The sequence below is a fragment of the Erpetoichthys calabaricus genome, chromosome 4 (genome assembly GCF_900747795.2).
Source record: "Erpetoichthys calabaricus chromosome 4, fErpCal1.3, whole genome shotgun sequence".
In the NCBI taxonomy this organism is placed as follows: domain Eukaryota; kingdom Metazoa; phylum Chordata; class Cladistia; order Polypteriformes; family Polypteridae; genus Erpetoichthys; species Erpetoichthys calabaricus.
The window spans coordinates 3,094,394-3,106,751 of record NC_041397.2 but is presented as its reverse complement, the minus strand read 5'-3'; the positions used below and the strand labels follow the sequence as shown (position 1 = coordinate 3,106,751).

The 12,358-nt window shown below is 41.5% G+C and overlaps 1 protein-coding gene across 2 annotated transcripts in view; it reads right to left on the bottom strand.

The window, feature by feature from the left end:
• gtf2e1 (general transcription factor IIE, polypeptide 1, alpha) overlaps nt 1-12,358 on the bottom strand; it is a 148,159-nt gene that overhangs the window by 133,697 nt on the left and 2,104 nt on the right. For both annotated transcript variants that reach the window (XM_028799228.2, XM_051926353.1), the window contains exon 2: nt 10,507-10,959. In XM_028799228.2, the coding sequence (XP_028655061.1) occupies nt 10,507-10,954 (448 nt within the window). In that variant the 5' untranslated portion in view covers nt 10,955-10,959. The remainder of the gene's footprint in view (nt 1-10,506; nt 10,960-12,358) is intronic.

The window sequence follows — 12,358 nt, the reverse complement described above, 5'->3', positions numbered from 1 at the left end:
TATTTTTTATTTCTTACTATATTGAGAAATTGTTCTGTTCTGTGTATTGTATTGTATTGTATTGTATTGACCCCCTTCTTTTGACACCCACTGCACGCCCAACCTACCTGGAAAGGGGTCTCTCTTTGAACTGCCTTCCCCAAGGTTTATTCCATTTTTTCCCTACAAGGTTTTTATTGGGAGATCTTCCTTGTCTTCTTAGAGAGTCAAGGCTGGGGGGCTGTCAAGAGGCAGGGCCTGTTAAAGCCCATTGCGGCACTTCCTGTGTGATTTTGGGCTATACAAAAATAAACTATTGTATTGTATTCATTGTGTATCCCCTTTTCTTTTCTAATATAATAACTTTGAAAAAGTGTTGTGTGGTGTAGCGGGTCCACAGCTCAAGTTAAAAAGGCCACTTTTTAAATAAATAGTCGCCGTACTTGCGGCTAAGAGAGTGGGCATGGTAATGTGGCAGGAGCGGTTCCCGAGTGATTCGTGATGCGGACAGTCCTCACTTAAGTGCACAGGTAAGGCGTCATCCGCATCTGTAATTGATGCTGGGAGCTGCTAATTGCCATACCTGATCCACGTCCCCGTTTTAAATAATAGAAGTGCGAGGCAGCGGGGAGAGAGAAAAAGGAGAATGAACGGAGGTTATTGGAGAAGGAGAAGGCAGGAAGCAGGGAGGAGAAAGCCGGTGTGTGAGCGAGCGAATGTGCTCTCTGTTGAGACAGAAAGGCAGCTGGACAGTGAGCCCTCGTGGGGTGTTTGGCCAACATCCTGGGAGCAGTCAGTAGTGGTCACTCCTGTGGAGTGTTAGTGAGGAGTGGGAGTGACCGGAAGGAGGATGGCTCGCTGCATAATTCCTGCATTTATTTCCAGTAGGATTGACTACTGCAATGCGGTGTTCACTGGATGTTCAAACTATTCTTTATAGTGTCCAGTTAATCCAAAATGCTGCTGCAAAAATTATTACAAGAACAAATACGAACACATAGCTCCAATTCTTAAATCCTTACACTGGCTCCCGGTTAAGTTTAGGGCCGATTTAAAAATCCTCCTTTTAACATATAAAGCCTTAAATGGCTGAGGTCCGGCTTACTGGTCTGAACTTATCATGACTTACCAACCTGAGCGCACATTAAGATCTCAAGATGCCGGTCTGCTTAGGATTCCAAGAATTAATAAAATAACAGTGGAAGGCCGAGCTTTTAGTTACAGGGCCCCTAAACTGTGGAATGGCCTGCCTGCTACTATAAGAGATGCCCCTTCGGTCTCAATTTTTAAATTCTGGCTGAAGACTCACGACTTCAGTTTAGTGCACCCTAACTAGAGCTGCTGATTAACTGTGCAGACTGCATCCCTGTTGTTAGTCACCTATTCTGTTTCTCTTCTCGGTACTCAAATGTGGCACTTGGTGCCACGGCCCACCTGCCAAGTTGTTTTGCCTGCCTAAGGTAAAGTCATCCCTGATGGAGGATCACAGGAATCGTCAGGTAGAGGGGTCCTTTCATCGGATTGGCTGTCCCAGAGCTGTCTCAGCTGTGGAATGGCCAATAGGGGGAGGCAGCTTGATGGCTGATGTCTCTAGGACTCTGAACAAATCCAAATCCTATTATATGATATCATCTACTATTAAATTCTGCTCCATACTTGTAATATTTCTATTGCACTATTATACTGTATTGAGTATTTGTTCTGTTCTGTGTATTGTATTGTATTGTATTGTATTGATCCCCTTTTTCTTTTTGACACCCACTGCACGCCCAACCTACCTGCAAAGGTCTCTCTTTGAACTGCCTTTCCGGAGGTTTCTTCCATTTTTTCCCTATAAGAGTTTTCTTTTTCTTGTCTTCTTATAGAGTCAAGGCTGGGGGGCTGCCAAGAGGCATGGCCTGTTAAAGCCCATTGCAGCACTTCTTGTGTGATTTTGGGCTACTATACAAAAATAAATTGTATTGTATTGTATAAGGCAGCGGGAGTAGGGAGCCCAAGTCATGGTCTGGTGAAGCCCACCGGAGCCAGGGATCGGAAAGGCGAACAGACAAGCAGAAGAAGGCAGAAAGAAAGTCAGCTGCAGGTAGGGTGGCTCCCCTGGTGCATAGCCTGGATGGGAGAAACAGGGGAGTCACCAGTAGAAAGGCACGGGGCTTTGTTTTAAAAGACTGCTTCCAGCCATTGTTTAAACCTCGATTTAAAAAGGATTTTTTCTATTGTGGATTAACCTCCACCTTTCACTTGTTTTTATTGGATTATTTATTTGAAGATTTTTAAAGCACTGCACTTATTTATTTGAACACTGTTTTGTTGTTGCTCTTTTAATAAAAGCACTTTTGCACTTTTTGCACCATCCCCTTGCTTCATTATTGTGCCTCACTGCCTAGCTCATCGGTGACATTACTGACGGTGTCAAGTTCAGAGCTCCCAGAAGCAAGATGGGAGCATGGAGCGGAACCCACATCGTCACATGTTGTGAGATATCCTGGTACTGAAAAGGAAGTAAAACACCAGTTAAAAAAAAAAATGGTACTATACCAGCACTAGGCTAATGTTGGTACTGGAAGTAAACTGTCGTATAGTGCACTCCACACAGACCCACGACTCCCCGTTAGGATGTGCATTTAACAGTGCGGCCAAAATTCCGAGGGCCTCAACAATAACAACCTTTATTTATGTGTGGATAGCGCTTTGAGTACTGAGAAAAGCGCTATATAAATGTAATGAATTATTATTATTATTATTATTATTATATTGCACATTTTCATATAAACAATATAACTCAAAGCACAAAGGGCCCTCGTTACGATATGCGTCTATCACACCACTCAGGTTATCTCTGAGCCCAGGCGAGTGCTAAGGAGCAGAGTCGCGTATGTGTGTGTGCTCCGGGGGGATGAGGAGGCTGGAAAGTGGGAGAACAATTTGGGGAGGGGCTGGGCAAAGTAGGTAATCCTTCATCTGCCTTGGTGCCGGTAATGGTATCTGTATCAAAATGCTAATTTTAATATCGTATCGAATTACTCGTGTTCTCGAAGTACCTGTCCACAGGACGCCCTCATAAGAGTAAGTGCCGCATTCCATGTAATCAGGACTGACTAATTTCAATTCTTTTTTCCCCTTTTACAAATGTTCTTCTCACACTAAATTCCTACATAACAACAACAACATTTATTTATATAGCACATTTTCATACAAAAAGTAGCTCAAAGTGCTTTACATAATGAAGAAAAGAAAAACAAAAGACAAAATACAAAATTAAAATAAGATAACATTAGTTAACATAGAAAAGGAGTAAGGTCCGATGGCCAGGGTGGACAGAAAAAACAAAAAAAAACTCATGTACACGTTATTCTTGGTATTGTTATAACTAAACTATATCACAAATTAGTATTTGTTTATTTTTTTAATAAAATGACAAATTGCAGACTTATTTTGCAGTGACTATCGAGTACATTTTTTATTCCAATAAAATCTCCTACTTTCTTTCCTTATGAAACATGTCCATAAAAATTCTTTGAAAGATCCTTTCCAGTGGTATAGCAAAGCTAGGATGCCATAAGCTGCAAGCCGCCATCTTAAATAGGTGATGTGCAATGATGTCATATGTCCCATAACTTCTGGGACACGTGACTGCCATTGACAGGCAATGGGCATAGAAACTCACAGCCATGAAAGAAAGTGGAGCAAAATGGAGGTGTCTGTGGCTGAAGGCTAACTAGCAGAAGACAAAGAGGTGCCACATGGGGTGACATCGTCAGTGGAGTCTCTCAGGAGTCTGTTCTTGTATCCTCCTTACATTTTCTGATTTACATTAATGACCATTAATTCCAGTGAAGTTAGTAAACTTAAAAAATTTACAGACCACTCAAAAACTGCAGTAATGGCCGACACTGAGAAGGCAGCAGAAGCCATTCAGAACGACTCAGATGAGATTCACAACTGGGCAATCACTTGGAAAATGGAGTTTAATGTAGAAAAGTGGAAAGTGCTACATGTGAGCAAAAGGAACATCTCTCTCTCTATATTATATAAAAAATCCAATGTCTGTCTGTCTGTCTGTCCGTCCGTTTGCTTTTCACGAGAGAACTACTTAACGGATTTAGATTGGGTTTTTTTTCTATAATTTGCTTGAACATTCCGGTTGATTGCACTAAGTATAAGAGTTCGCTTGTGGTAAAGATTTATTTGCATGAATCCAAGAGACACGCAGCGGGCTGAGGGGAGGTCGGTGACACCCTCCTCACTCACACGCCAGCCTCGGGGCTTATTTTACCTCCACTCAGCTAGCGAATGAGAGAACTACTTAACGCATTTAGATCTGGTTTTTTTTTCTAGAATTTGCTTGAACATTCCAGTTGATTTTGTGACTTTTCTCTTCGCACTAAGGATAATAGTTTATTTGCTGGAGTGATATATTTGCACTAATCCGAGAGAGACGCAGTGGGCCGAGGAGAGGGGGATGCGTGACGTCAGGAGTGGGGAGTCGGTCTACCTCTGTGTTATGGAGTGTGCCTTGCCTCCACTTAGCTAGTGGTACCTATTTGTTTATTGATTTTTAAAGTTTGTCCTGTTTGACTACTATGCGGGAGGAGCTGTGGGGGAAGGTTAGTTTTTTAATAAAATGAAAAAAAGTGCAGGCTTATTTTTCAGTGACTATCGAATACATTATTTATTAAAATAAAATCTCCGACTTTCTTTACTTATGAAACATGTCCATAAAAATTGTTTGAAAGATCCTTTCCAGCCGCCATCTTAAATAGGTGAAGTGTAATGATGTCAAATGTCCAATAATTTCTGTGACATGTGACTGCCATTGGCAGGCAATGGGCACAGCAACTCTAAGCAAGATGGCTACAGCCATGTAAGAAAGAAGCACAAAATGGAGGTTTCTGTGACTGAAGGTTAACTAGCAGGAGACAAAGAGTACAAATAAGAGGAGAATGCGCCACATGGGGTGACGTCGTCAGTGGAGTCCCTCAGGTGTCTGTTTTTGTATCCTCCTTACTTTTTCTAATTTACATTAATGACATTAACTCCAGAGGAAAAATTCACAGAGGACTCGAACACTGGAGCAAAGGCAGACACTGAGAAGGCAGCAAAAGCAATTCGGAAAAGATTCAGAACTGGATGATCACTTAGAAAATGGAGTTTAATGTAGAAAAGTGGAAAGAAACATTTGTCACAGATACAAGATGGGAGACACTGAGCTACAGGGTGAGACCTTTGAAATGGATTTAGGGGTTTATGTTGACAAATTTTAATCACCTAAACAATTAAAACAAATTAAAGTGCAGAAGCAACTAAACATAAACTGTTGGGTTATATCATTAAAACTGCTGAATAGAAGTCAAAGGATGTTACTTGTCAGATTATACAGCGCTCTAATGAGACCAGTTCAGGTCACCAAACTTCAAGAAATACAGAGAAGCACTTGAAGCTGTGCAGAGGCGATTGATCGACCAGGTGCCCTGTGAACTTACAGACATGCTGCACTCTGACAGACCTGGAGAATTAAACCTGTTTAGTCTCAAGGAGGGTGCATGGGACCTAATCCAGGTCTTTGAAATACTCCAAAGCATAAAGTTCATCCAGCAGAATTCTTCCAACTAAATGGTGAATCCAGTGCAAATTAAGGGGATTTAATGTACTTAGGGCCACTTTCTTTACAAGAAGAGTTGTGGGAGTCTGTAAACAAACTACAGTGGAACCTCTCCACCGTAATTCGATCCAAAACCCTGGTCGTAACCCGAACTAATTTCCTCCATAGGATTGTATGTAAATGCAATTAATCCGTTCCAGACCGTACAAATTGTATGTAAATATATATTTTTTAAAGATTTTTAAGCACAAAAATAGTTACCGGTAATACCATAGAATGCACAGCGTAATAGTAAACTAAATGTAAAAACATTGAATAACACTGAGAAAACCTTGAACAGAGAAAACTAACATTGCAAGTTCACGCTACACACTTACGAACCGCTTGCTTTAAACACTTTATTTAATGAGTTTTAAGCACAGGAAAAAAATGAAAATTTGAAAAATCCTTCATTTATACAAAAACTAACCTTGCATGAGTTGAGTTCTGGCATGAAGGAAGTGAGGAGGAAGAACTAGCCACTCGTAGAAGGATAGTTTTGCAGCAAATCGTCATGAATCTTCCTGGCTTTCTCGCATAACATCGCCTCGCTTGCACTATCCCCTCATTCAGCCACACTAGCAACAGTTTTTCCACCTCTTCCAGCACTTGAGGCCTCTGCTTGGTTAACACTAACTCCTTTTGCAACATCAGCTGCTTTAATGGCCTCTTTCTGCTTTAAAATAGTCGAAATCGTAGATTTTGACTTCTTGTACTCGGCGGCAAGATCAGTAACACGAACGCCACGCTCATACTTTTCAATAATTTCTTTCTTTAATTCGATTTCAAGTTTCTTCGAACCTTTCTTCTCACCAACACTACCACTCTTCACTTGCTTAGAGGCCATGGTTAACTGCAAAATATAATGCAAAAGCACATGAAATAGAGCACAAAGAGTTCACAGTGAATGCACGCACGTCTGACCGAGAACAACGTACAGGGAGAGACTGAACACGTGCGGAAATCATCGGCGCGTACGAACCGGAAGGGAAACTGGCTTGTTCGTCACCTGAGTGTGAGGTCGTGAACAGATGCAAAAGTTGGACAAACTTTTTTGGTCGTAACCCGATTTGTACGCGGTCCGAGATGTTTGTGACCCGAGGTTCTACTGTACTCAGATGTGAGGTGGGACTGCACAGTATACCAGTAGTAGGAAAAAAAATATCAAAAAGCTCAAATTTTAAAAACAGCATTTTGAGATTTTTGAAGTAATTTGAAGTAAATGTCAGTTTTCCTTCACAAAACCAAACCATAAGCTTCAATGTGATTGGTACTTTATGGGGCCAATCATTGCTTCCAATGATCTGGATTACACAAGGAATCTCCTTATTTCTTCGACATGATCAGGACTTTAGAAGAGAACTGCCCATGACCCCCACTGCTTCAATGACTGCACACTTCATGCCATCAAGAGGAATGTGGCGTGTGGTGTGGCACGATGGCGCAGCGCACCAAAGAGGCAGGAGTAACACGGAGATTACAACATTAGAACACTCTAGACGAGAACAGGCCATTCAGCCCAACAAAGCTCGCCAGTACTATCCACTTACTTCTTCCAAGAAAACATCAAGTCGAGTTTTGAAAGACCCTAACGTCTTACTGTCTACCACACTACTTGGTAGCTTATTCCAAGTTTCTATCGTTCTTTGTGTAAAGAAAAACTTCCTAATGTTTGTGCGAAATCCCCTTAACAAGTTTCCAACTGTGTCCCCGTGTTCTTGATGAACTCATTTTAAAATAACAGTCTCGATGCACTGGACTAATTCCCTTCATAATTTTAAACACTTCAATCAGGTCACCTCTTAATCTTCTTTTGCTTAAACTGTAAAGGCTCAGCTCTTTTAATCTTTCCTCATAATCCAACCCCTGTAGCCCTGGAATCAGCCTCATCGCTCTTCTCTGGACCTTTTCTAGTGCTGCTGTGTCCTTTTTGTAGCCTGGAGACCAAAACTGCACACAGGACTCCAGATGAGGCCTCACCAGTGCATTATAAAGGTTGAGCAGAACCTCCTGTGACTTGTACTCCACACATTGTGCTATATATCCTAACATTCTGTTAGCCTTCTTAATGGCTTCTGAACACTGGAAGTCGATAGCTTAGAGTCGACTATGACTCCTAAATCCTTCTCATAAGGTGTACTCTCGATTTTCCGACCGCCCATTGTGTATTCAAACCTAACATTTTTACTTCCAATGTGCAATACTTTACATTTACTGACATTAAATTTCATCTGCCACAAATCTGCCCAAGCCTGTCTGCTATCCAAGTCCTTCTGTAATGATATAACGGATTCCAAATTATCTGCTAATCCTCTTATCTTGGTATCATCTGCAAACTTAACCAGCTTGTTACTTATATTCCTATTTAAATCATTTCTATATATTAAACATAGCAGCGGCCCTAGCACTGCCCCCTGCTGGTCACCACTCTTAACATCAGCCAGTTCTGATGAGGTTCCTCACACCATCACCCTCTGCTTCCTGTGTGTTAGCCAATTCTGCACCCATCTACAAACATCACCCTGAACTCCCACCTCTTTTAGTTTGATGCCCAACCTCTCATGTGGCACCTTATCAAATGCTTTCTGACATCTGTCAGAATAATGGATAACTTCTGACAGATGTCTGAAGTTATCCATTATTAGCTTCAAAACCGCTTTGATACGGGTACTAAGGTCGGAAAGCTGGTACCAATATTAAGACTAAATATAACTCAGCCCAGAGGGCAAGAGAGAATGTGAACAACTGGAAGAAAAGGCATAGACAGAAACAATAAATGAAAAAACACATCTGAAAAAAGAAAAAACACACGAGATAAGAACAGGGTCAAAATTATTATGAGAACAAATACAAAATAACAAAATACAAGCACAAGAGGGGATCTGCAATCCTAGTAGTGGGATAAGGAATTGAGCCTTTTATCCTGATGAGGAATGACTGACAGGATCACGACCTCTGAAGCCACACCCCTTACTGAGCAAAAAGCGGCAATTAGCACAGCTCAACAAAAAAACAAAATGACAGCAAACAAAGAGTCCAAACCAAACAATGAACTTCCAAGCAGAGTATTGAATCAAAGAAAAGAAATGAATGATTTTATCAGATTCCTCAGGGTCGAAAACCCCAGTAACGACACACAGCTCAATACTGGAGGCAGAAAACAGCCTGTCAATAACGAACAAAAACTCCCAGGATCCTGATCAACATGGAGGTGAAGCAGAAACCTTGACAACCTTTCAGAAATGACTTGATGAGATACTGGGGCAGCTTAGATATTAGATAAACAAGCATGTGACAAACGGACTGAATGGTCTCCTCTCATTTGTCAAATTTCTCAGGTCAGCTTGGGGAGCATGCACTGGTACAGCACGTTGTCGCACTCACCACATGACAAAACAGCACAGGATCCCGTTAGGCAACCCCCCCGCAACATGCCACAGCCAGGTGTTACTTGGGCATCCCCATGGCCTGGTCCAGCCACTCGGGTCCCTCAATGAGGATCACCCCACATGGCTGTAGTGATGTAACCGACGCCTCCCTCACAATGCAGGTCATGTGCCGCTTTTTGGGGCTACGTGTGCAACACAAAGACAAACCAGTGGTACGTGATGAAGTCACAAGAATGCCTTGAGATCCAAACAACAACTGAAAAATAGTAAAATACCAGGAAAGGGGCAAAAATGAGTCTTTAATCTTTGAAAAATACAAAGCTAGGATTAGAGTAGTGAATATCTGCTACTGAATCAATCTGAATAGCTGAGCACTGACACTCAAGTGTTATTGATTATACCTGTTCCAACCAAAGCCACCTCATATATGTTATTGAGCAGGGGTCTCCAACTCCAGTCCTAGAGAGCTACAGTGGCTCATTCTAACTCTTTTCTTAATTAGTGACCATTTTTTACTGCTAATTCACTATTTCCCTTTATTTTAATTGACTTTTATTGAGACGCTGACCGCTGAATTGATTCTTTTTTCCTTACACGGCACCGAAACATAAATTTGATGTGAAGTGAGCTAACAGATGGCCAACTAAGTCGGGGCCTCAAATGCCAACCAACTCCATTCCATTTCATAATTTGAAGCCAATCCTCGTTGCTAATTAAGCCCGCTGTTTAATTCCATGGCGCTCATTCTGCCATGGCAGACATTTCCAAAACTGTTGTTTTTCTTTTTTTAAGAGCGCTGACTGTCAAAATGTTTTGTGGACCTGAGCAGATCAACATTACTGAGGCCTTCACCTTTCTTTATTATCAGTTACTGTGTGATGGACGCAGGTTGTTGTTTATGTGTTGGTTCATTTTTGTGTCTTAATACTGTTTGGTTGCTAATTAAGGAAAAAAGAAGTAATTAAGGGGCCTGAGTCTTAAGTTGTGCATCAATTAAAATTAAGGCAAAGAGTTAATTAGCAGCAAAATCTGATCACTAATTAAGAAAAGGGTTGGAATGAAAACCTGCAGCCACAGTAGCTCTCCAGGACTGGAGTTGGAGACCCCTGTTATAGAGTTATATCAACTATGGTTTTTGGCCAAAGTGCTCGTTCTCAATTAAAGAGCATTCACCCAACATCCTCGTCAATGCCTCATCACTTCCTTATTTCTACATATTGCCACACTGAGATCTAAAGGTTCCCAATGTGCTCCAATCAACGATCCCGCTTGGTATCTTGCTCCATATATCTGTGGATTTCTCCCTTAACCACCTTCCATCTGTACCAAATAACAATCATGAATACACAGGTAAACAAGAGCAGTGTTCATTCTTTAATAAATTTCCGGATTTCTAACACATTCCAGGGTAGCTACTGTAGAAAAATAAATTAAAAAAACCTACTGAAAAACTTAAAGACAAAAGAATTATGGGGGGAAAAAAAAAATCCTCCTTACCTGTCATTGGGTCAAACAGCTGGTTGGCCTCGAGATCGGTGAACGTATTGGAGCAGCACGGACACTTGAACGAGGCTCGGCTGGTGGAATCCCTCTCGTCAGTTTCAATGCGGCGCCGCATATGGTCCAGTTTGTATTTGACGACGTTCACGAGGAGTCGGTAGTTGATAAAATAATAGTTGTGTCGTGTGGTCTTCCCATCGGCGGCGGTCTCCACCTTCATCCGACACTTGATGAACTTGTCCCCTTTCAAGGTGTTCAGCACGGAGCGCAGCTGCTTTCTGTCAAATTTGAGAAGTTCCAACATGTCCTCTTCCTTGACGCAGGGGTTTCGAATCAGGATATCCAGTGCCAGAGCGTGTTCGATCCCGTAGAAGCCACGAACTACCTGCTTGGCCAGGCGTTTCAGTGCAGCAGGCACCTCCGTCACAACTTCAGGTTCAGCCATTATGTCTTAAATTTAATGACAAAAACAATGACAGAGTCAGAAGGAGGACAGCAAGCACAAGTCATATTTATACTCACAAAGAAGTGTATACCGAACAGCACTTCCTCACCTCAGTAGATTTCTTATTACATTTCTATTTTTGCTTGAATTTTATTTTCTGTTAATAACCAGTAGGTAAAAATTTTAAATCTTTATTGAACATGAAGATACTGTATATGCATGAACTGACAAAGGAAATAGTTTCTGTTATAATCTCTTTGGAGAACTGAATAATAATGTTTGCATACATACAGTACCACTATCAGTGTGTGATTTTATCCTTATTGTAAAAATGTAACATTATTATCAGGATGTTGTTGCAATACCCTTTTGTTTATCAGTCTTTTCACCATATCAGCCATTTTGTGGTTGTCTTTTAAGACAGTACGATTCATACTGTTCATAGTTTTATCTACAGACATTTTCAAAAGATTTTCTTAGTTGCAGGTTTGCTTTTCTTGTTGCAACACTGGATTTTGGTTTCAGTTACAGGACTTTGTGATCTTCTGGTGTGAGACACAGCTGGTTAAAAGGTCCATTTTGTTTGGGTTTCTCCACTTATTTTTAAGCACCTGGGGCCTCATTTATACAGTAAAGCTTGGTAAGCACAAAAAGAGGCTCGAAATGTGCATACACCGCATCCCTCGCAATCGTTGGGATTTATAAAAGATGGAAGAACGTGCGTATATTTACGGCAGCTCTGACCCATGCATACGCAACCTTTTGGAAAAACTGGGAAATGGGGACACCCTTGAGCATGTAGGAAAATGCAGCCAAATACGCTGCTCATTCACGACGGACGCCTATACAAATCCGTACCACCGAGCAGTTATTACAAAGTGTGTTGACGGGACAACCCCTCAGAAGTGATGAATACGATGTACAACTTCTATTTGAATTTCTTTTTAAGGAGGGTCAATGCTGCGTATTTGCACTGAAGAACTTTTTTTGATCTTTCATTAGTTTATATCGACTACCTGTTGTCACTTCTCAGGGAACTGGCCGACGGGTTAGAAATCTCTCAGTCATGCCTGCCGTCCTGGAAGCCCATGACCGACTGGCGGGACTCTACACTCATTTATCGTACGATGTGGCCGCACATTCATGTAACTCAGGAGTCCTCAATCACGGTCCTAGAGGGCCGCAGTGGCTGCAGGTTTTTGTTCCAACCCAATTGCTTAATAAGAAGCGCTTATTTCTCAAGTAACACTCCTGCTTCACTTTAGGAGTCTCGCTCCTTAAGATTTTGACTCCTTATTGCTTATTTTAGTCTTAAACAGCTGTAGTCTCAGTTTTTAATTGCTCCTAATTAGCAATAACATGCAAATGACAAAAAAGAGACCAGCATTTCTCCATTTAGCTTGT